The 23,542-nt window shown below is 37.4% G+C and overlaps 3 protein-coding genes across 3 annotated transcripts in view; 1 reads left to right on the top strand and 2 right to left on the bottom strand.

Moving 5' to 3' along the window:
- Positions 1 to 9,424, bottom strand: part of pstpip2 (proline-serine-threonine phosphatase interacting protein 2) — a 41,388-nt gene extending 31,964 nt beyond the window's left edge. The window contains exons 1-2 of the mRNA XM_036595306.1: positions 9,325 to 9,424; positions 5,518 to 5,618 (exon numbers count right to left, since the gene is read on the bottom strand). Of these exons, the coding sequence (XP_036451199.1) occupies positions 5,518 to 5,618; positions 9,325 to 9,357 (134 nt within the window). The 5' untranslated portion in view covers positions 9,358 to 9,424. The remainder of the gene's footprint in view (positions 1 to 5,517; positions 5,619 to 9,324) is intronic.
- Positions 9,425 to 11,545: 2,121 nt separating this feature from the next.
- Positions 11,546 to 18,426, bottom strand: sub1a (SUB1 regulator of transcription a). Its single transcript, XM_036595685.1, has 5 exons — positions 18,263 to 18,426; positions 15,567 to 15,636; positions 15,331 to 15,453; positions 14,191 to 14,299; positions 11,546 to 11,930 (listed from the first exon to the last, which is right to left on the bottom strand). Exons 2-5 carry the CDS (start codon positions 15,633 to 15,635, stop codon positions 11,851 to 11,853), a joined length of 381 nt encoding a protein of 126 aa, XP_036451578.1. The 5' UTR covers position 15,636; positions 18,263 to 18,426; the 3' UTR covers positions 11,546 to 11,850.
- Positions 18,128 to 22,760, top strand: pmaip1 (phorbol-12-myristate-13-acetate-induced protein 1). Its single transcript, XM_036595643.1, has 2 exons — positions 18,128 to 18,176; positions 22,511 to 22,760. Exons 1-2 carry the CDS (start codon positions 18,128 to 18,130, stop codon positions 22,630 to 22,632), a joined length of 171 nt encoding a protein of 56 aa, XP_036451536.1. The 3' UTR covers positions 22,633 to 22,760.
- The last annotated feature ends 782 nt before the right edge of the window (positions 22,761 to 23,542 follow it).

Genomic DNA, 23,542 nt, shown 5'->3' with positions numbered 1-23,542 from the left:
TGATATAAGTTATGAAATAAAAGCTATGATATGTACAGTTATACCCATTGTCATATATGCAATAACTTAGAACTACATAAACAACTTCAAGTGATAGTTTAGCAAAAAGTTTCCCACTCTTATTGCGACTGTAGTAGATCAGCCAAGACGTGGTTGGCGGTTTAAGTTTGCTTCCTTAGTCTTAGCACTGGAGCTACGAGGCTAATGCTATCTATGAGACTTACTGTTATCTATGCTAATGTACTTTGGTCCACGTTTATAGATAACAGTCAGTCATACAGTGTCAGAAACCACATATCAAGTCTATTAGAGATACTGAACATCTCCACACAGTCTGAGACAAGTGTGTGATGATTTAGACCGGCAGTTAGCACCATGCTACCTAATGTACATTAGCTTCCATTACTTGTTAGTTACATTAGTCTCATAGCTCCAGTGCTAAAACTAAAGAAGCAAACTTTAGACACCAAACCTTTTGGGGTAAAAGGGGGTTTTTGGTTGTATTTTTCAGCAAACTATCACTTTAAAGTCTGAGATGAGAAAAATGTTTTGTTTTTCATCACATCACTGCAGGGTTTTTTTCATGTTGCTTCATAACAGGACTTAGCAAACGCGTGCATGGGGAAATCTCACTGCTGACACTGACCACATAGTACAAAACAAAGCTAAAACTCAGCTGCTTTTACTTTCTCTATAGCCAACAGTGGCCAGCCAGAATAGCAATATCATATGAGCGAGTTCAAAGAGCTTCCAGAATTATGTAATATATAATAAGGATAAAATATCACACATATATATGATTGTTACAGTATTAGTCATAGTAAAGCCATGGAAGTTACACAGTGGTGGTGATAGGAACCAGGGGTCACAAAGACTATATAATGTTGATGATGGTAAAATAGTCATAAATTCAAAAAAATAAATTCTTTGGGGACTATTCTGCCTCACAACACCATGCATGTATCCCTCCACCATGAATGTGCTTTAAAAATATGTTTCGGGTCAAAATCTTCTACAAATTATCGTTAAACAATGTCTCAGGCATCAGGCAGTGTATTTATAACCATTTCATGTAATAACTTTCTGTGAGGGAGCTTTTAGAGGTGGACGTCTGGTTCCTATCACCACACTGTGAACAATGTGAACTCGATAAGTTTCTCTAGAACAGAGCATTTCACACCAAACCACTCTGAATGACTCTGTTTACATCTTAACTATTTAATTTTGCAGAAATATGTGTAAAGATAAGTGAAATTCCCCTTTAACAACAGTTTAGAAAAGAATAGTGACATTTTCCTCCTTATGCTAAAGTGAGTTGTTGAATATGAACGGGTTCACTGAAAGTGAAGGATAACACATGAAATGCAAATAAAAACAGAAAGCAATGATCAGTAAATCCAATTACATTTAAACAAAAGCAATACAAATACAGGATATTTAATGTTTTATCTGACTGACTTAACTGTTTTTTTGTAAATTTAATTTTATTCTGAAACTGATTTAAGAAAAGGAACATTGTAAAATGTTCCAAAAACACTGTAATTTAGTGATGCATTTCAGATGGGGTAAAAAAAAGGAGCATCCAGAAAAGGCAGAGTCCTTCATGAGCGAGGATGGGTTGAGGTCAATTTACTAAAAATTCATCAGCAACAAACCCAGCAGTTTAGGAACAGCATTCCTCGAGAAGCGATTTTAAGGATTCAAGGTATGTCACCTTCAACTGGTATAATATCATCAAAAGATTCAGAGAATTCTGAGTAATCTCTGTGTGTAAAAGGGAAAGATTAAATACCACAAGTGAATGCCCATGACCTCTGACCCCTCAGACACACTGCATTAAAAACATGTTTCTGTGATGTAGATCACCACATAGGCTTGGGAATTCTTTGACAAACTGTTGTCAAAAACTCTGATTTTTGCTGCATCCGCAAATGCAAGTTAAGACTGCACTATGCACAGTGGAAGTCACACATTAACAATGTCCAGAAACGCTGCCGAATTCTCTGGGCTCAAGCTCATCTGAAATAGGCTAATGCTCAGCGGAAACGTGTATTGTGGTGGTCTGACGAGTCAACCTTTCAGACTGTATATTGAAATAATGGATATTGTGTTGTCTGTACCAAAGAGGAGAAGGACCATTCAGATTGTTACCAGTGTGAAGTTCAAATTCCAGAGTCTGTCATGGTGTGTGTGTGTGTGTGAGGTAGTAGGTAACCTGTAAAAGCACCATTAACGCAGAACATATTTTGGAGCAACATATGCTGCCTTCTAGACACCGTCTTTTTCAGAGATGCTTATTTCAGCATGACAACACCAAGAAACATTCTGCATGTGTAAGACTGCTAGACTGACCTGCCTGCAGCCCAGAACTGTCTCCCATTGAAAACGTGTGGCACATTATGAAGTGCAAAATATGTCAACAAAGGCCCTTACAATTGCACAGCTGAAGACTTGCATAACAGAAAAATGGCTAAAAAACTGCTTTCAAAACCGGATCAGTTTGTGTCTTCAGCTCCCAAAAAATTATTAAGTGCAATTTAAAGGAAAGGTGATGTAACACAGTGGTTAACATGCACCTGTAACAACTTTTTTGTTGCAGGCACCATATTTGGAATGAGCGCACATTTACAAAAAACAATGAAGTTCATAAGGTAAAACACATAATGCAGTGTTTTTGTGCTGCTTTCAATGTAAAACAGGTCAATCAGAATTTACTGATCACTGCTTTCCGTTTTTATTAGCATTTGAGATTTGTATTAAACATTTCTGTGGTGGAAACAATGGCCTGTTTCTGTAACTGCAGAAATGTTTAATCTGTTTAGAGGTCATACTTGTGCAAAGCTGATTAAGCAGCAGTTTGTGTAGATCAGAAATCACAACTAGAGCCATAGAGATGCACACTGAGTCAGCAAAAAACAAAGTGTCCTGTTTGGTGTTGACTAATGTACTTAATTGTAATATATCTACATATTTTTAATTACTCCTTGCTTTTGGCTGTTAGTTTGGCTGTTAGTTTGTCTGCACTATATTATCTGTTTCACATAAAAAAATATGTGTATTTATATGTTTAGAAGTTATACCACAGTTCTTAAATTTTTGACATGCACACACACACACACACACACACACACACACACACACACACACTGTACAAAATATATATATATATATACATACACACACACACACACACACCCACCCACCCATACACACAGGTATATTTTGTCATTTATATGTTGCTTTCGGTAAATTTGCTGTTTTCAGTAACACCAAGTGACCTTTATGTCAGCAGTGTGTCAGCACTGAAATGAGGAAACAATATTCAAAAGAAACACCATCTCTGTGAATTAAGTAAGAAACAGGACATCCTGTGGCAGCTTTGGTCTTCTTAAATATTTTAACCTACATTATTTTTGCATTTTTCTTTTTTTCACTGAGGTCCACTTATAACGTTGGTGTGGTTTTATGTACCAAAAACAGTCATAAAAAATTTTTACTTGATCATTTTCCAACCTCTCTTTATCCTTTAGAATTAAATTAAATTTTTGTTACTGTGCCTGTAATATATGTAAATGAGCTCTGTTATGATTGGCTGTACGTCATGCAAAAAGCAGTCCAAATTAAAACAGTCTTTATAACATGTGATTAGGAGGAGCTAAACTGCTGTAGGCTGGATTGGTGGATATGTATAAATATGATGATTTTAAGTGACATCACAAACACAGTGAAGCTTTCTTTTCATATATGGAGTGTATGGACAGAAGAGTGAACAGTACATTCTTAACTTTTAGCAATGTTTACAACATTATTTAATTTTCACATTCATAATGACATGGAGCCTTTAATACAATTTAGAGATGACTACATTTCCCCAAAAGCCTTAAGAGAAAAACAGAAAGTCAAGCTATAATCCACGGCTATGCTTAACACAAGCCTGTACAGTCCACAGGAAGTGAAAAATGAACGATTTAAAAAGAGACAGTTCCAAAGTGACCCAGTGCACCAGCTGAAACTGGCCTTTGTGGAGCGTTTCCTAAAACTGTCGAGGTGCAAAGATCGTCAGAGACAAGCAGAGAGAGATCTAAAGGCCATCGCAATTGAGCTTTAACTGAATACTCCACTGTCCTTCAACCTAATCTCTACCTCCTGCACAACGTATCATGGTCAATTGCTATGGACAGTAACAGCTATGGAAAGTAGCATGTTTCACTGAGTATTTTTCATTTCATAATGCGGCAAATGTTTTCAATGGGTGACCCGTCTGGCCTGCAGGCAGGCCAGTTTACTACTCAGACTCTTTTACTACAGGGCCATGCTGTTGTAATATGTGCAGAATGTGGTTTGGCATTGTCCCCACAATACCCCACAATACCTTTACAGATGCTAACTTTTAGGAGGTCTTTAGCCTGGTGGACACAGTGTCCATGATTTCCAAAAAGAATTTAAAATTTTTGTCGCAGTCCATCTTAAATGAGCTCAGGCATTTATTTAAGGTTCCTTCTTTGCATTTTTAACCTACATTTGTCGATGCAGCAACAAACTGTGTTCACAGACAGTGTTTTTCAGAAGTGTTTCTGAGCCAATGCAGTGATTTCCACTACAGAATCGTGTCTGATTTTAATGCAGTGCCACCTGAGGGGCCGAAGATCACGGGCAGCCAATATTGGTTTTCAGCCTTGTCCCTTGCATACAGAGATTTCTCTGGATTCTCTAAATCTCTGACATTGTGTACTGTAGATGATGAAATCCACAATTTCACCATATAACTTTTGCCAGCCAAAATTTAACAAAGTTATTTTTACTTTAAATAAGCTTTTCTGGTATCCAATGGCGATCAGACAGAACCTGTGAAAACTCCACCCTCAGCATCCATTTCCTCTCTTATCTCTGAATGAGTGAATTATACACATTTGAAGTAAACGTTTACTGAATTCAGAATCCACCCACTGCCTTCTGTTAAAGGGGGGTTCAAGGCTGCTCTTTTCAGAAAAGAAATGCAATAACATCAGAATTATTCTCTGTAGTTGCGTAGCAAATAAAAACCTGCTGAAGTTTTCCTTTAAGATCTAATAAGGTGTGACTGATAAGGTCAAAACCTTTAGTTTACTCTCTGTAACTTAGGAATAACCAGTTAGTTTGCATTGTTTTACATGTAATCATTGAATAATAAGCCTCAGGATGTAATAAAGCTGGGATTTCAGAAAGTGCCAGAACTCTCACGCAATGACACTGTCTAAAACGTACAAAAGTGACCATTTCCATTTGCTCTCTCTTCATAAACTTCTAGCAATTTCTGGGGCAGATGTGGTGCCATTTCAGCTTCCCATCCTACCCCTTGTGAGACTTAACCGGTAATGAGCTGTAAAGATGTTTCAACAATTTCTAATTGGTATTTGAATGTTTTTGGGAACCCACCCTTGGCTAACTGAGTTTTTGCTACCTGTTGGTTTGTTGCTTGGTTGATTAATTGATAAATTATCTGATTGCTGGTTGATTATTAATCACTTTGGTCATTACCTGGCTTTTATGAAGTCCTCAATCTCTTTGCATGTCCTTTTACCATCGTTCAGGTGTTGGATGATGGCGTCGTAACCTGCTGTGCTGGTAATGTCACCGTTCTGTAACCGTCAGGTGAAAAATACAGATGTTATTAGTACATATGCAAATCAAATGTCCTTCTACGAATACAGCTGGTGCAAAATATATCCATATAACAGCACGTAGGGCCAGCTTGAGGCATCATTAAAGAGCCTATATCTTAAATTTTTCTTGTTTTACATGTTATTCTTCCATTGAGGTCCATGTATGAAGTTTATGCGTGCAAAAAACACAGCTGTGTGTCACATGGCCATTTTCCAAACTGAAACAGAAATTTTAGTTTCTAATTACTTATTAGTTTAACATATCTGAAAAAAATACATAAAATATAAAATAAGCCATAACGTTTTGCACATTTTCTGCTCTATTTTTCCCCCAATTTGTTAAATTCAGCAAATAAACAGCAATTGTGTATTAAAATGTGCAGAAGTGTGTCTCTGTAGAGGATGTGTTCATTTTCTTTCACTTAGAAAACATGTTCACTCGTTGCATCTTAGTTTCCATGTTTAGAAATGTATGAACTGGAGAGCGAGTGGGTGGCGGGAGGAAACTTTAACAGTGTTTTCATACTGTGTCATTACTCAAAAAGAAAGACAAGACATATATACATATGTGTATATATATATATATATATATATATATATATATATATACACACCCATTCACATATAGGTGTGTGTATATATATTATATATACCCTACATATAGGTGTGTGTATATATATATATATATATATATATATATACACATATATATATGTACATATACACCTATGTACACACACACACACACACACACATATATATATACATATATATATATATATATATATATATATACACCTATATGTGTACATGTAAATAGACCGATACATAGATAGTCGTCTATTACAGCAACACAAAGTACAGTAAAGAGCAAAACAGGAGCAACAGTTGTTGTACGTTATTATACAGATGCATAAACAAAAGAAGTAAAGATATGTAATATACTAAAACAACCATAAAATATAATGTGCAGTACAACAATAAGAAGTAGAAGTGCATAAATATTATGCAGTTGACATTGGTGCATGTCACGTCCAGTGAATGAACCGAGTGACTAAACACTGTAAACGATATGTTAACAGTTGTGCAATATGCCTGGTGTATAAACAAAGTGGCAGTGCAATATGCAATATTTGTTTTTTCCTACAGAGAAGCCCTTTAAGTGGACGGTCAAGACTATTTTGATCAGGCAGAGTGACAACACTAGGCGTAAAATTACTATAGCCGCTCAGAAATAGCCCTGTAGAGCAGTCTAGATATTAAAGCTTCAGCACAGTCTCCCTCAGGATCATACTCATTTCTAACTTCAGCATGTAGGTTTGGCTATCATTATCCACACCAGCATCTTCCAGTAACTGTAATTCATACCTTAAAGCCAGACACATAATCATAGCCCTCCAGCCACAGCCAGCATCAGGCATGTGTCAGAATAAACAGTCAGATGGAATAATGGCACTTTCTAAGCTATTAGTGAACTAATAAAGCCTGGAAAGTATGCAAAGTCTACGTCGGACTTAATCCGTTTATTTCATTCACAAATCGGTTATGTTTTTGATGCTTGCATTTTTCACCCTGTATGTCTAAATCACTTCAGAAGAGTCCTAGAACATGTTACTTTACAATAACCCTACTTACCAACAACTTACCCGTCAGATTAATTGATTTTTTTTGTATTTTACTCTTAATAACTACCGTATTTACTTTAAATATTAGAGCTGGGCGATATGGCAAAAATATAATAAACAAATAGCCATGATCAATGAATTCATGGATTTCACACACTGTGAAGCTCCTTTTAGCCATTATGGTGTCAGCAGACTGAAATGTGACCTCTGTCCTGCACAAGACCCTTATATCAGTGTGCGTAGGGGTGGGCAATACGGCAAAAATACAATATTAAATCATATTTAATATTATTTATTATTATATTTTTGATAAATCTACTATACATGTTATATTGTAAATATTATTATAATGTAAAAGGTAATATATTAATTCATATTTGATATTTATTTTAATATCATTCAATAATCTATATATCTATAAATATATGTGTATATTGTAAATATATTACAAATGACATGGCAATATATTTTTTATATATAATATTTGATATATTTATTAAAATGTATAATATTAAATAATATTTAATGCCATTCAATATTACAAATGTTAATACATACATTATAAATGTTACATTGTAAATATTAATATTATAAGTAATACATTATAATATTGCCATTTATTAAATGAAAAATGTCTGGAAGTTTTGTGACATAAAAATATTATATCACGATACTTCAAAACATTTTTTAAAAACGTTTAAACTTGTAGTACCACATATTAAATAATAATAATAATAATAATAATAAATTTAATTGTCATTTCATGTTTTATAACTAACTAAACAGGCCTAATTATCTCTCTTTGTAGTGAAACATGCAGTTGGTCATTGTTTTAAGTATTGATGATATCCACGATACACTCGAAAAAGCATATTGCGACTTAATTCATCACGATAACAATGAAATATCATTATATTGCCCACCCCTAAGTGTGCACACAATCTTACAGTGTATTTTCATAACATAGATCTGCACTCTAGGTCAGTGTTGTACACTCAAATGACTTCACACGCACATCAGACTGTCATCTTCATTTTCACACGCTGATACCATCACTGTTGAGGACGCCATCAAGTTTCATATAAAAAAAAACGGGACTTTAAAAACACTGAAACCTCAAAAGGGTCAAAAGGGACATGACAGCAGGGTTCATTCCTAACGAGGCTGAAGTCAGCTTCTTATTTGCCAGCTTCTTGTTCGAATTTACTGGTTCCATCTTAAACGGAGCAGCAGTTACACGCTTGCACCTCAGGTTCTTGATCGAACTTTCCCGTTCCACCTTAAACTGTGCAGCGCTTGCATGTTGGCGCCTGGGACTGTTGCATTCTGAGGCCCGAAGCGCCAGAATGCAACTGCTGCACCATTTAAGGTGGAACGGACAAAGTCGACAGGCAAGCTGAACAGCCAGAATGTAACTGCTGCACCATTTAAGGTGGAACGGGAAAATTCGACTAGAAAGCTTCAATGCCATAGTGTAACTGCTGCACCATTTAAGGTGGAACGGGAAATTCGAGTAGGAAGCTTAACTGCCAGAATTTAACTGCTGCCCCATTTAAGGTGGAACAGTAAAATTCGATTAAGAAGCTGACTTCAGCCTCGTTAATACTCACAAAGTGAATATCAACTAAATACTAATATTGTCATATTAGAGATTAATGAGCATTAATATCTGACTGCTCTGCTCTCAGATGATGATGCACTTTCACTAAGTCTTAGCAAACTGCAAACACGCTGCAAACTATACCTAGAAGTCCATGTCTCGGGCAATAAAAAGCTCTGTAAATGACACGTTTCCCGTTGTGGAAAGTACGTCCGTTTCGACAATTCAGCAGAACAGTTAACTTAAAAAGGCGACCACAAAATGTTTTTGCTTCCAAGTGAGGAAGTTCCCATAAAAACGACGAAGTTTCAAAAAAGTAGAGAAAACTGCACAAAACCGAAAAAAGCGCTAAGCGAATATATTTCAGATTCATTTCTGAGTCCATAAACTCGCACGCTTGTGTTTTGTGACTAAACGGAAACTAGACAGTATCGTGAAGAAAGACTCCAGCTCTCACCCAGAAGCTGTCCTTAAAGTGAAGGTCCCTCATGGTGACTGACGGACAGTCCGAGCTCTGCGCGCGGCTGTGGAGACTGACGGACTGAGGCGTGTTTCGCTGGTATTGACGCGGCCACAGAGGCGGCACGCTTTCCCAAAGCGCACTGACGCGCACACTTTCCGCCACCTGCTGGTTGAACTCTGCTATAGCAGCTCATTCAAGACATGGGCGCGTCTTCAGCTGACGCCTAGGGCCCTAGGTAGGGGACAACATGAAGGAAACGAAGGTGAGTGAACTGTAAACGGTGTGACGAAAACAGTGTATCGGTTTGCTGTTTCAGGGAACAATATATATTTATTTACGTTCTATATGCATGCTTTTAGAATTCAGTCATGTAGCTAATAAACTAATTTGAACCTCATTAGGACGTATGTGGAAGAAAGAAAGAAGATGCATTAAGATTCATTGTTAAATATATTTATTATACATATTTTTCATATGTTTTTATATGGGATTATAGGTGTCCTACAGGAAACTAGTGGTCTCTGTTGGAAACCATTAAGCCAATTACCATTAGGTTTTAATCCTAACGGTATCTAATGCTCCTTTTTCAGCAAACTAGCAAACTAGTAAAATTAGCCTACTTTGAGCTTAGTAGCTAGTAGTTATAGTTGCAATAATAAGCAGTTATAATATAGTTATTATAATAAGAAGGTAGATGATGTGGCTAATGCAATGGTAACCGTACAGCTAGACAGTTAACACTGACAACACAAACATAAAAAAATGCTATGGAAAATGTCTATTCAGCCCCATTTAATTCACATCTATACATCAAACTTAACCCCATATAGCAACAATTACTTTATCTTAATTTTACTAAAAACAATAATAATAAAATCTGTTTTCCCATTTAATTGTGGAAAAAGGGTCTTTTACTTTGAAAGGACAAATACTTTATGACATCACATGACCAGAAATTCTTATTATGATGTTGTCATTACCATACATTCCACATACCAATTGAAATTGTATTAATTTCCAGTATTTGTAAATATATGGGGAGTACATTTCACTAAGTATAAGTTGAATTTGTTTAGTCTTGTTTTCAATGAAAGGATGTTTTTAGAGAAAAAAAAGATTTTATTGTGTTTTTTTTTTTAGATTTTATGATGCTATGGTACGATTGCGCATTGTTGCCATATGGCAACAATTGACCAAACACACCATTAAAAAAATCTAATACTTCCATTATTTAAGCAAATTTAAACAACAAAACACATCAAAACATTATCATGTGCAAGTAATAATTCATGTAATATAGGGTTAAGTTTAAACCTAGGCAAGGTTTGAAATAAATGTTTACTTCAAGTTCAAGTCTTTACACATTACTTAGTCTAAATCGCTTGCATATGTTCAGTGTGTGAAATTCACCCTGGTACCTGGGGGTCTCATGTTGTTTGGCTACTTCAGTGCTGCCCAACTGCTTACTTACGCACCATAGCAGCACTAGTGATGCCTCCAAATGTTTGTTTTATCAGTTCTTCTTCTGGAAATGCTCTGTTCTAGTTTGGTAATGCGCTCTTCCTCACATTGACTGAGATCTTGCTCATCTCCTCCTCTGTCTTCAGTCTGAGAAATGAGGAACAGTCACTCTTCACACTAAACTCTTGGGAAACTGGGTGAGTTTTCAGATTTACAGATCTGCTGCAGCACACTGTAGTTTTTCAAAAGAATCCAGGCTTACAGTTTCCAGACTATGAAGGCCCAACTGGGTGAACCAGTCTGCTACAGCGCCACCCTGAGGCAGAGCAGTGCTGCAGCTCTAGTTAGTTAAGATACCAAAGACAGAAGCTGATTGTGGGTGAAGCAGATAAACAGTGAGCTTCACTGAGTGCTTATTTTCAGGGACCCTCAGAATCTTGATTTTGAGACCAAAAGATTAATTGGGAAGTCCCAGACCCCCCAGGACCCCCTGTATTTCACAAATTGCATTCCTTTTTTGCTTAATACCTACTAAATATATGCATGGCACAGTCTGCCAGGTTAGTCTAGCTCAATAAACCCTGTCTGTGTGCTCTAACTTTCTATATACATAAGGATCAAGGGTCGATTTAAGACACGCACAAAAATCTGATTAGCCTCACTCATTAATCTGAGTCACTGTAACAGAAGCACTGGGTGTGTCTCACAAATTATCTATCCATTCATTCATTTATGTAAATAAAGAAGTTAGACATAATATTTCCATCATCTTTATTGTAAAAAATAAACACAAGTTCTTCCCCAGTTTCCCCCCCTGACGCTCCCCACTCATCCACAGAAGCAATACGCAACATCTCAACTGATTTGTCAGTAGAAAAAAAGGAAAAGAAAAATACAGCGACAGACTCAACTGCAATAAAACCTAGTCTAAAACGGACAAACGGTCCTGGACCTTTATGTCACATTAGTCTTGTTTTTAAAATGTAAGTAAGGTGTGTGACGAGGATTAAAAAAAAAACAAGAACAAAAAATCAGTTTGTCGGCTTCATAGATAGATGTTTATATTCTCCTCACGGCTTCGTCGATGTCATCAATCTGCTCCTTCAGCTGGTTCCACTGTTCCGGGTTCAGAGCAATACCTGAGAGCAGACAGACAGACAGACAGACAGACAGACAGACAGATTCTCAATTCAAATGCATTAAACTCTCAATTCATGTCACTTTAAAGGAAGCTGAATGAAAGTAACATCACAAATCTTTCAGTTTAACCAAGGAAACACACTGGGCCTCATTCACCAACTTATTAACCCTTCTGTTCAACCTTTTGGAAGAGCACATTTTGAGTCACTATATATGCCACCAAGTGCCATCTCGACCGTTTGGTAGACATGAATATTTAAAAAAAATGTGGGATCAAAAAAACAAACAAAAAAAATACCAATTGTTTTTATTATTGCCCCAAACAAATAAAAAATACGAAAACAAAAATTCCATTGCTTTTTTCTTTGTGAGGACATTAAAGGGTTAAGAGGAAATTTCTTCTTAAACCCACTTACACAGTTTTGATGAAGATTCTGACATTCAATGTTCTTATTTGGGATTTGTTCTTAGGTAAGAACAGAATCTACACACACTCAAGAGCACAAAGGCGAGAACAGTTCTGCGCTTTATAAACACGTCATGAATCTGACAGACTTTTTCTTAGGATTTTCTCAAGAACACATTTAAGAACAAACTTAGGAAGATACTGGAGAATGAGGCCCATTAACTCCTTTTCCTGGATGTCTTATCGCACAGGACTGACAATAAAAGTGTGCAGGAGAGAGCGAGTAATACGGAAGAGAGCTTTCAGTTTCGTTTGTTTCTTGTTGAACTGAACTGTGGCTGTGTTTGTAAAGGCCCTTCGCTGGAAAATCATGAGCTCTTAATACATACACTTCAATCTAAAATCAAAACTGATTAGAGAACTGTGGTCTGATGCTGATAGTAGACATTTTTCATTTGCATATCTGCAATGCTGATACACAGATGCTTATAAAATGTAGATCTAAAATCATGAGAGTCTTGCTGGAGTTACATCGCACTCGCATCATCTCGATCGTTTAGTGTGAGGTGGTCAGGATGGCTGTCGTTAGTCCGTCTTTTTCTCGTGTGGATGCTGGCTGTTTTAATATTTCAAGTTCACTGAGTGTGTAAGAGATTTAAGGAAATGTACACTGTTAGAAATAAAGGTTCTGTCCAGGTACATTTTTCATTCATCAAGGTACAAACAATGTAAATGTACCTTAAAGGTAAAACAGTGGTTTTAAGGTCTAACTTTGCACCTTAAATAAGTTTTTCCAGGTGAAAAGTATGTACCTTTTCATAACCTAAAGTTTTTAAAATAGAACAATAACATAAAAAGCCTGTAGGTGAGACGGGGTGTGTGGAGTCACTACAACTTAGAGAATATAATAATAATGATTTATGGTACAATTATGTTCCCTGACTAAAGGTACTGAGATGTACCCTTGAGGGGACCACCCCAGTGACAGTTTAGTACCTTTATTTCTGACAGTGTACAGGACTTTATGAGTGGCATTATGGTTTTCATGCTGAATCGCTGCATGTTTTGTTGGTGTGTAAATCTTTATGTCAAATTAAAAAACATAACTGCACATTTTACAGGTTAATTAAAAATTCTGGGTGATGTCAGAGTATACAGTTCTACAGTAAACTGTTCTGAGCTTAAGACCTTTACATTCCCAGCCAGCGTGTCTTCTCATTTGTCCCATTACAGAGCAGAGAAGGAAGAAAAAGAGTTTCTCCATCAGGTGCATGATGGGAAATAATCTCAAAAATCTAGTTGCAGTCTTGCAAATAGTGACCCTGCAACATTTTAGTCGGTGACTAAAAACTCTGGGACATTGTCTTTAGATATGAGAAGGTGTCAGATTACAGTCTTTCAATTTATTTCAAAGTCTTCTAGTGTATGGTGAGCTTTAGGCCAAAAGTGGACCTCAAGGAAAGAAATAAAATACCAGAAAAATGTAGGATATTCATCTCTGACTTAACATCAACACATGAACACAAGGCACATTTTCTTGCTGTATTAAAAGATGTACTGTATTGAATCATTTTAAATTTTGTGTATCATTGCATCGCTAATATTAATGTAACCTCTACTGGGCATTTCTGTTAGTTATTCATCAAATGTTCACACAGTGTAAAAAGCAGCTGGCGTTTTTAAATGGTGTAAAAATATATTAAAATGATAATTAAAGGTTATTTCATGATGAAACATGATGCTACATCATTCTACATACATGATGCTACATTCATGATATAACATGATGCTACGGCTTTTGGTCTGAGAAAGACAGAGAGATTAATAATATATGTGGATAAAGAGAGTCGTACCTTTCCGTCCCGGCTTCATTTCACCCTCTTGATCCATCCAGTACTCGCGGATATCGACGAGGACTTTCCCTTTAAAGTCTCGCACGCTCACATACCTCATCTTCCCTATCTTAGAGAAAACAGCACACACAAACAAACTCAGCTTCTCGTTCACGTGGCCACATAAAAGTTACCCTTAGAAGCAGCTGCTGAAATTAATTACCGTTTGCATTGTTGTCAGCATACTTAAGGTTATATCCAAAGGTCTGGGCACACCAAGCACATTACAGCGAATTAATAACTACGCCTTGACCTTGTTGTCTGTAGAGGCCTTACTTTCACTTAGAAAATCAACAAACGTGATTTAACCAGAAGAGCCCACGTTTAGTGTAAGATTGTATTGAATAATAAGCCTTAATAATTATATAAGCAAAGAGACTCTAGAGACCTCTAAGGTCACTATAGTTGTGCCTGAAGTTTGTTGTGAGGCCAGTTTTTCAAATATATTTGTTATAAGGGATACACGATTAAATGGAATTACATCAGTATCAGCAGAAAGTTGCTTAAAATTCATCAGAAAAGAAATGTTTAATCATAATTATGATTAGATTTGACTGATATTTCAAACTAATATTTGATGATGTATTAATTAGAGCACAACTTTCAGATGACGCTGTGTTACTACACTAAAACATCTGCACATTATTTGTTTTACTGCATTATTGCATTTTATTTTTTAGTGCAAATGCAGGTAGATTAAGGCCCAATCCCATTTCTTTTTACCCCTACCCCTTGTTTTCGAGTGTCTCCTTGCCCCTTGGAACTGAGTTACAAGGGGTAGTGGTTGAAATCTTCCCTACTTTCCCTATTTACCATTGCCCAGCCCTAATTCTTCAGTGATATGAAGCTGAAGTCAGCTATTCACAAGCCTCTCGTTCAAATTTTGCTTTTCCATCTTCCACATCTGCAATTCCCACATTGAAGCATCCCTCTTAGCAATCTTTCTGGGTGACATTACTTGTTAGCTACATTAGCCTCTTAGCTTGTGAAATTAAAGAAGCAAACTTTAGACATCAAACGGGCTTGGACTGACTGCAGTTGGGGGAAACTGGGCAAATCTGTTTTTTTTTTTGGCGAAACATTCCTATAACAGCCCCTGACCTGGAACATGTTGTCATTTTTGTTGCTGCTGCTGCTTTTAGAGGAGCTGGATGTTTTGGAGGACTCTCCGCTCTTCTGTTTCTTTGATGGCTTTTCCGGCGTTGCCTGCCTCTTCCTCTTAGCCTGGGATGAAGGAGAACAAGCAAACAATCATTATTGATCCACAAATGCTCTACAAAGCACTGCCAAGCCTTTTCTCCTATGTTGACTGAGGTTGTTTATTGTAAGTTTCATACCTTTGTGTCGGCGTCACTATCAGAGTCACTGTTGGACGTAGAAGACAGCACTTCCTTTGATTTAGGCATTCTGGAGATACACAGTGTAATCATTCACACTTTAGCACGCACTGTAAGACACTGTACAGAAATGACCTCAGAAAAGTGACCTCAAATAATACAGTGTAATACACCGATTATTACTCTGTTAAAGCCACACTATGTACGTTTTGGGGATTTGGAGACCTCTCTGGTGGAAAGGTGTAATTGCAAGTCGGTTGAAAGAGAACTGAAAGAGAATTCCGTCAAAACATGAATTATCTACTACTGTCATCATAACTATATCAGTATAATGTTGATTTTAAGATCATTTGAGACCTAAACATCGAGCCTGACCTTATTTTTGAGCCTGTGTGTGTGATGTTAATATGTAAAGACGTATGACATGGTCTGAAAAACTTCACCTGATGCCTCTGACTTTTAAATTATTATTTCAGACTGTACAGGGCGACTCGCTGCAGCGCACGCTCACCATATTTTAGCCAAAATTCTTGTTAATATTCCACTAGGATGTGTTGAATTTTGCATGTGGGCAGGGCAAAATAATATTAACCAGTTTATAACATATAACATTAACATGTTCCACCTCCTCCCACTACTCCACGTGTCAGGCTCCAGTCCTTGGAGGCCAAAACACTGCAGACTTCAGCACACTGCCTCATTAAACACACCTGATTCAGCTCATCAGCTAATTAGACCTTCATGAACTGAATTCAGAGCGTCAGATGAGGGTAAACGCTAATCTCCGCAGCACAGGTGCCCCTGTTTGACATGCCTGCACTACCCTCACCTACGGTGGAGAGAAAACACTCAGCTAGCAGTTCAAAATTTTAAGGCAACCAGGTTACTTATTTTTTAGGTTTAAGTCTTTTTTACAATGTGGGACTGGTGTTATTTTCATGTACTTAAAGCAATAGTTTGGCAAATACATGTACATCAGTAATCTCTCACTACAATACCCAGCATGCATTTTGCAAATACAGCATAAAGCCACTGGGAATCCCCAACCCCACCATAAAGAAAGCCAATGACATGGAGGCTAAAATACAGACATGTAAATAATGCTAGATGTCTGGCTTTCTTCAGTACAGAGCCCTGCTGGTGACATCCTGTATAAATGAAAATAATGCGTGGCCACGTATTAACGTGTGGTAATGAGATCATGCCTTATTAAGCTGTTTGTGTGATGTTTACTGTTTGTTTGACGTTTGTGTAGATATGGCCATGCGGTTGGTAAAGCACAGAGAACCTGTTGGTGTGATTAAGGGAGAACTGATTTAGTTTTGCTCCATTTTGTTGCTGCTACTTTGCACATCCTTGATTTTAAACGTTGATAGGAAAAAGATTTTGCTGTTCTACTTATCTTCTGTATTATCAGGAAGTTCATTAAAACAGTGAATTTTTGAATAAGGTATTCAACTTCATTGTCTTCATTTTTAGTTAGCAAATGCATAAAACAGCCTCAGGCTAAATTTAAAAGCTGACTGCTAAATAAGAGTTATTTGGTAACTGAGCGACTGAATCGATCTGAATAATCGATTATTCGTTTCAATAATCGATAGATTATTTGACTATCAAAATAGTCGTTTGTTGCAGCCCTAATTTACACATCAGTCTCCTGCACATTAATAATTTGTATTATATGAACCCAATGATGAGGCGGCAAATCTGGTAATACAGCAACTGTGCAAATGAACACATGTGAACCGATGTTTGAGTGTGCATGTGAAAATTTTATTTTATTTATTTATAAACTCGTAATTTATAACTATGTAATTAATTATTGTGGTGGGATATTTAGCAGCGCTCCAGCTCAATTGTTAGTGCCCACACTGACGTCTGCAGCCATTCTGTGCGCGCTTATGGATTATTTACATGAGTGAAATCTTTAATAAAATCATTTTGTCGCCGCTGGTTAGGCTGCATCTACTGAGCCCCTGAGGTGACACGGTGACAATTCTTTAAAAGGCGTGGCCACAAATTACTACATTAAAGCCACAACTTACCACTTTGAGGCCACAAATTACTAAATTCAGGCCACAAATTACTAAATTCAGGCCACAATTTACTATATTGAGATCGCAAATTAATATATTGAGACCACAAATTAATATATTGAGACCACAAATTTCTATATTGAGGTCACAAATTACTTTACTGAAATCACAAATTAATATATTGAGGTCACAAATACTATATTAAGGTCACAAATTAGTAAATTGAGACCAAAAATTACTATATTGAGGCAACAAATTAATATACTGAAGACACAAATTACTATATTGAGGTCACGAATTAATATATTGAGGTCATAAATTATTATATTCAGGTCACAAATTACTACATTGAGGTCACAAATTAATATACTGAGACCACAATTTACTACATTTAAGCCACAAATTACTATATTAAGGCCACAGATTAATGCACTGAGGCCACGAGTTATGAGAAACTAAATTCGTCGCCTCAGTATATGAATTCGTTAATTCGTGACCACGCCTTATTAAAAATAATCTCTTAGTATGCATCTCTTTTCAGCCGAGGAGAAGAAACGGGTCCAAAAGGATCAAGGTAACGGTACCGTTGGGCCCTAAACCGCGCGCGCGCCGGCAACCTGTCGGTACCGCGAGCGCAGAAATCCACACTGCGTCACCCACCTTCGTGGAGGATATGAAGCTGCCCAGTTCGGTTCGTTTGCTCAGCGGGTCAGTCGGTCAGTGTGTGTATGTTTGTGCGGGTCAGTGTAGACGATCCCCCAGAGCTACTGCGCGCCACAAAACAACCACAGCGAGGAAACGGCGCCGCAAAGACTCATGGGGCGCTGCTCTCGCCCCGCAATGCACAATGGGAAATGTAGTCCGGGAATGGTCATCACCAATAAAGTATTATCTTTGTTTAGTCCGTGTCCAAAGTGCACAGTGAGATATAGCAATATTCATTAACGTCTACAGTCTACAAATATGTTAAAATACATAATTATACAGTTGTAAACAAAGGTTTGGGCACACCTGGTCAAATGAGATGATTATTGATTTTCTATGTGAAAATAAGTGCACATCCCTTATCAGAGAACACGCTGTTCACTGTTTATTTACTAAATTTAACAAATTGGAAAAAGTGAAATATAAAATGAGGCCTGTGCAAAAGCTACGGGACATCTTACATTTTATTTTTGTTTTTTCCAATGTGTTAAAATCAGCAAATAAATCACTAAAGTTTCCAGAACAAATGTCATATTTAAAATAACAGAAATGAAGAATTATAGCAAGAAGTTTTAACAGAAAATTAAGGATGAAATAGATCTCATAAACTGAAGCTAAACAAAATATAAATGATATCTAACTGTGTCTATGAACATTAACTAATTAGATCATTTCTAATTGGTAAATCATTAATTCAGGACTATTTGAACTTTACGCTGCAAAAACAGCTGCAAAGAAAAATGTCGAATTACAGGAGATTGTTATCAACACTCATGTGACAGTAAAGTGATAATAAACAGGTCTGTTTGCAAACAGGCGCATGTTCTCTTCAGTTTGTACACAGACATATGATAACATGCCAACAGATATGAGGGGATATCTTGTTTAGGGCAGGCTGTAAAAACTTATTGCTGTAATAACAGCCTGAGATAACTAACTCAGCCCTGCCACTGCAGACTCTATCCACCAGGGGGCGCAGAGTGGAGAACTGGTGGGACAATACTTAACATGTTCGGCAGGGTGAGTTTAAGTAACGTGGGGCACTTTATGTTCAGACAGTCCTTCTAATAAGTGAAGCCAGCTGCTTTAAAGACACCCTGTACTGACACAGACTGCATAGAAAAGCATAGGTCAATAGAATGGGACACTATGAAGTTACAATGACCAATGCCGAGCATTGGCTAGAGGGGTATAAAGCCACCCAGCATTGGGCTGTGGAGCAGAGGAATTTTGTTCTCTGGAGTGATGGAGCTCCATCCAATACCTTTACGATGAGTTGAAGATACAGAACTGATCAACCAACATCAGTACCTGACCTCACTAATGCTCAGTCAAATCCTCACAGCAATGTTCCAACATCTAGTGTAAAGCCTTCCCAGAAGAGTAAAGGCTGTTACTACAGCAAACATCCCTATAAAAGTGAAATTTCACTGATTTTGGGTAAGATGTAAACAGAGTCATTCAGAGTGGTTTGGTGAGAAATGCTCCATTCTAGAGAAACTTACAGAGTCAGAATTATCCATAGTGGTGGTGATAGGAACCAGACGTCCACCTCTAAAAGCTCCCTCACTGAAAGTTATCACATGAAATGCTGATGAATACACTGCCTGATGTCTGAGACATTGTTTTACAATAGTTAAATGCATATGTAAGATTGATTCATGGCGGTGGGTGGGTGGAGGGGTACATACAGGGTGTTCTATGGCAAAATAGCCCAGAAAGGAAACTTGTTGATGTTTCTAATCTGTTTGTCCACATTTGTTACAGAGATATTCCTCACAACAAGATGTTCTCCAGATTCCACACTCATCTCGCTCTTATCTTTCTCAGAATGTACGAGGAGAAAACCGGTCGATTTTTTACAACTGGTTTATGTAAGGGTCGAAGATAAAGACAGTGAAGACCATGAGTCACTTCAGGATCTCTGTCGACAAAGACTGCTCTTGTTTATGTCACAGATGTTTCAACCAAACAAGCAGTAACAAGATTTTCCATCTGTATTCAGACAAACCCCTCCTCCTGCACCACTAATGTAGAAACCTGTCATTTTTTTAGAAGCTGTAAACTCAAAAAAAAAAAAAAAGTATGTTTCATGCTGCATTAAGTGTTTTGCTGTTGTCGGACGAAAACCTTGTATGTCCAAAATGAGAACTTTACAGGACGAGGAAAAAAGTACTTTACTTTTAATGTAAGTCAATGCCAGACATTTTGTCAAGTCACTTTGAGCTGTTTCTTTTAGTCTATTCATTATAAAATTTACATACAACGTAAAGGGCAACAAGTATTTTCAGTTTTATGTCAAAAACAGAAAAACGTCAAAAATGGAGATACAAGGTTTTCTTCTGAAAACAGCGGTTTATTTTGTATAATCACCTCCATTAGATGGGCAGTGCTTTTTTATAGGCTATGGCCTATATTATGATGTTCCCCCTGTATTTGTCATTAATGAGTGTTGTTAGCATAGATGAATTTGAATGTGCATTTCACTTTGCATACTCATGAAGTCTACAGGCCTAAAATAATCTACATAACCTAAAACCAAGCTATTTATTCAATTATGTATTTATTATACAGTATTGCTTGTAGTGTTTTGTATTTGTCACTTGCAATGTTAGGTACAGAAGATATATTTAATTAAATAAACAGGCTGGTGTTGAGAATCCTCCCATAGTGCATGTGGAAACCTGTCATTTTTTAGAAGCTGTAAACCCCCCCCCCAAAAAAAGTTTGTTTGTATGTTTTATGCTGCATTAAGTGTTTTGCTGTTGTTGGACGAAAACCTTGTATCTCCAAAATGAGAACTTTACAGGAGAACATTTTTTCAAGTCACTTTGGGCTGTTTCTTTTTATTGGAGAAATAATAATACTAAGTGTTTTCCATTATACGTCAGCTGTTATTCTTCCCAAGAACCTGTTTTACCCAAAACAGCACTTTAGAATGAAAGTCTTCAAATTCAGCAGTGTATGAAACAGAAGCGACTTCCTTATAAGAGGCCCTTTATCTGAATAACACCGCTACATTGTTGCTAACTTTCATCGGTGCTTTAACGAGGTTATCAATGTTATGTTGTGTCTAGGTAAAAATCAGATTATTTTGTTTGGTGAATCGATTCAGAATCGTTTAAGAGAAAATCGAGGTGCATCTAAAGTTAGATTAGCCTTCATACATTGTGTCATATGAATAGTGTGTTTAATACCCTGTATCAGGTGTTTAATCTTCTGTATCGGGTTTAGAGTGAGTTTAATACACTGTATTAACTGTGTGTACTAAACTCTGTATCAGCTGAATAGTATATTTAATGCTCTGTAACAGGTGTTTAATATTCTGTAACAGGTGTTTACTACGCTGTAATAGATGTATAATGTGTTTATTGATCTGTTCTAGGACCACAGCCCTTTCGTAGAGTTTGTTTTCCTCAAAGCCATTTGTCTTAGTAGTGAACTTCCTGCTCTACCATTTGTATGGGTTTCGGTTGTGCAGCCTGGGAGTTGTAGTTTATTGCGTCGCAACAAATAGGTCAGGGTGGGAAAACATGCAACGAAAAAAAAAAAGTTGTGACGTTTACAGACTTTCATTCTAACTCGCTATATTAACTCGTGACCGGCTAAATTTATCCAGCAGAGAGAAATTCCCTTTGCTGAGTGTAGCGGCTTCATTTTCCTTCAGCGCGCCGACGACGAAAGAACACAAGGGACGAAAATGGCAAGTAAAGGTAAATAAAACTCACTTTACATCTTTATTATAGCGCTGGCATGGCTAGCTCGGTCTCATAACACAATTCTGATGTTAATAACAACAGTAATAATAATACGAAATGGATCATTTTCGCCTAGACTAACGTTAACTGTATATGGGAATCTTCAGTGTTATTAATTATAATCTTTTTTCGAAGCCATTTGAATCGAAATGACGGTTGCTATTCGCCGGCTTCTTGTTCGAAGTTTGCCGTTCCACCTTAAATGGTGCCGCATTTAAGGCGGAACGGGAAAAATCGAACAGAAGTTGGCGGATAGGAAGCGTCATTTCGATTTAAACGGCTTAGAATTTTGTCGGAATTTGCCCTTTCCACCTTAAATGCCGCACCATTTAAGGTGTAACGTCAAAATTCGAACAAGACGCTGAATAGGAGGCTGACTTCAGTCTCATTAGCCGTCCAAATCAGCCGCATTCATTCGGTTGTTCTGTATTTATCCTCCTTCTAGAGCAGACAGTGGTGGCTGAATGTGCCCAGCAGCTGCGTGTGATGGGAGATCTGATCCACTGGAAGTACGTGCTGCTCAGCCTGCTGGCGAGAAATTACAAACAAATGCAGAAGATTAAATGAATCAGGTGAAGAGGAGAAACCTGGCTGTAATGTGACACTACCGGAAAATGGCGTGACCTGACGTACGCTTTAAAAAAAAAACACCTCCTCTCTCTCTGCTGGAGTTTCTTGCTTCTTGCGAATCAGCCCCGATTCCAGCTACGTAATGTCGTTTGGATCCGAGGAGCCACTGTTGTGGAATCAGGCTTGCTTCTGGTGGGACGATGTGCCTTTCGTCTTTCAAATCAGCCACATATGGACTAAAACACAAGGTGGGAATTCAGAAAAGGGGTGACTCAAGGTGCTACATGGCAACCCTGCTGAAAAGAAAACAAAAAGATGGAACGTATTAAGTGTTTCTGCTGGTTCCTGGTGGTCTTGGCTTTTCTTGATGGGTTAATATCACAGACTCTGAATGGTCTAACAGGTGTCCTGTGACTGATTATATGGTTTCCCACTGGAATCTGTAACCAGTAAGCCAATTCCCATTAGGGAGCAAAAGCCATTAGATTTGAATCCTGATGGGTCTTTTTTGGCGGGGAGTTTGGGTCAGATTGTACTGGTAAACAGCAAGTGCACCTCTTTTGCCCTCAGTCCACCGAATGAATCTGACATTACCTCAAAAACGACAAGTTCAGCGTTGTCCTTCACCATCACCAGAACTCATTTAGTTTTAGCAGAACTTTTTGTGTGGGACTTTCTGATGACGTATAAGCATAGTGAGTCATCGCACGCAAACAAATGCCACTACGTTCACTTCCAGAGGACTTCCTTTTCTCAGCCAGAGGGCCCATATCCTACATATCAATACTTTTTTATTCTCTTTATTGTTTATTTTTATTTTTTCTCTGCTCCTTGTATGACACATGTGCTCTGTTATATACCAAAAGCAGAGGATTTATTTTTTTTTATTAGGACCATTCTTCCACCT

This window comes from Colossoma macropomum, unplaced genomic scaffold, assembly GCF_904425465.1.
Source record: "Colossoma macropomum unplaced genomic scaffold, Colossoma_macropomum, whole genome shotgun sequence".
Lineage (NCBI taxonomy): Eukaryota > Metazoa > Chordata > Actinopteri > Characiformes > Serrasalmidae > Colossoma > Colossoma macropomum.
This window is presented reverse-complemented; position numbering and strand designations above follow the sequence as displayed.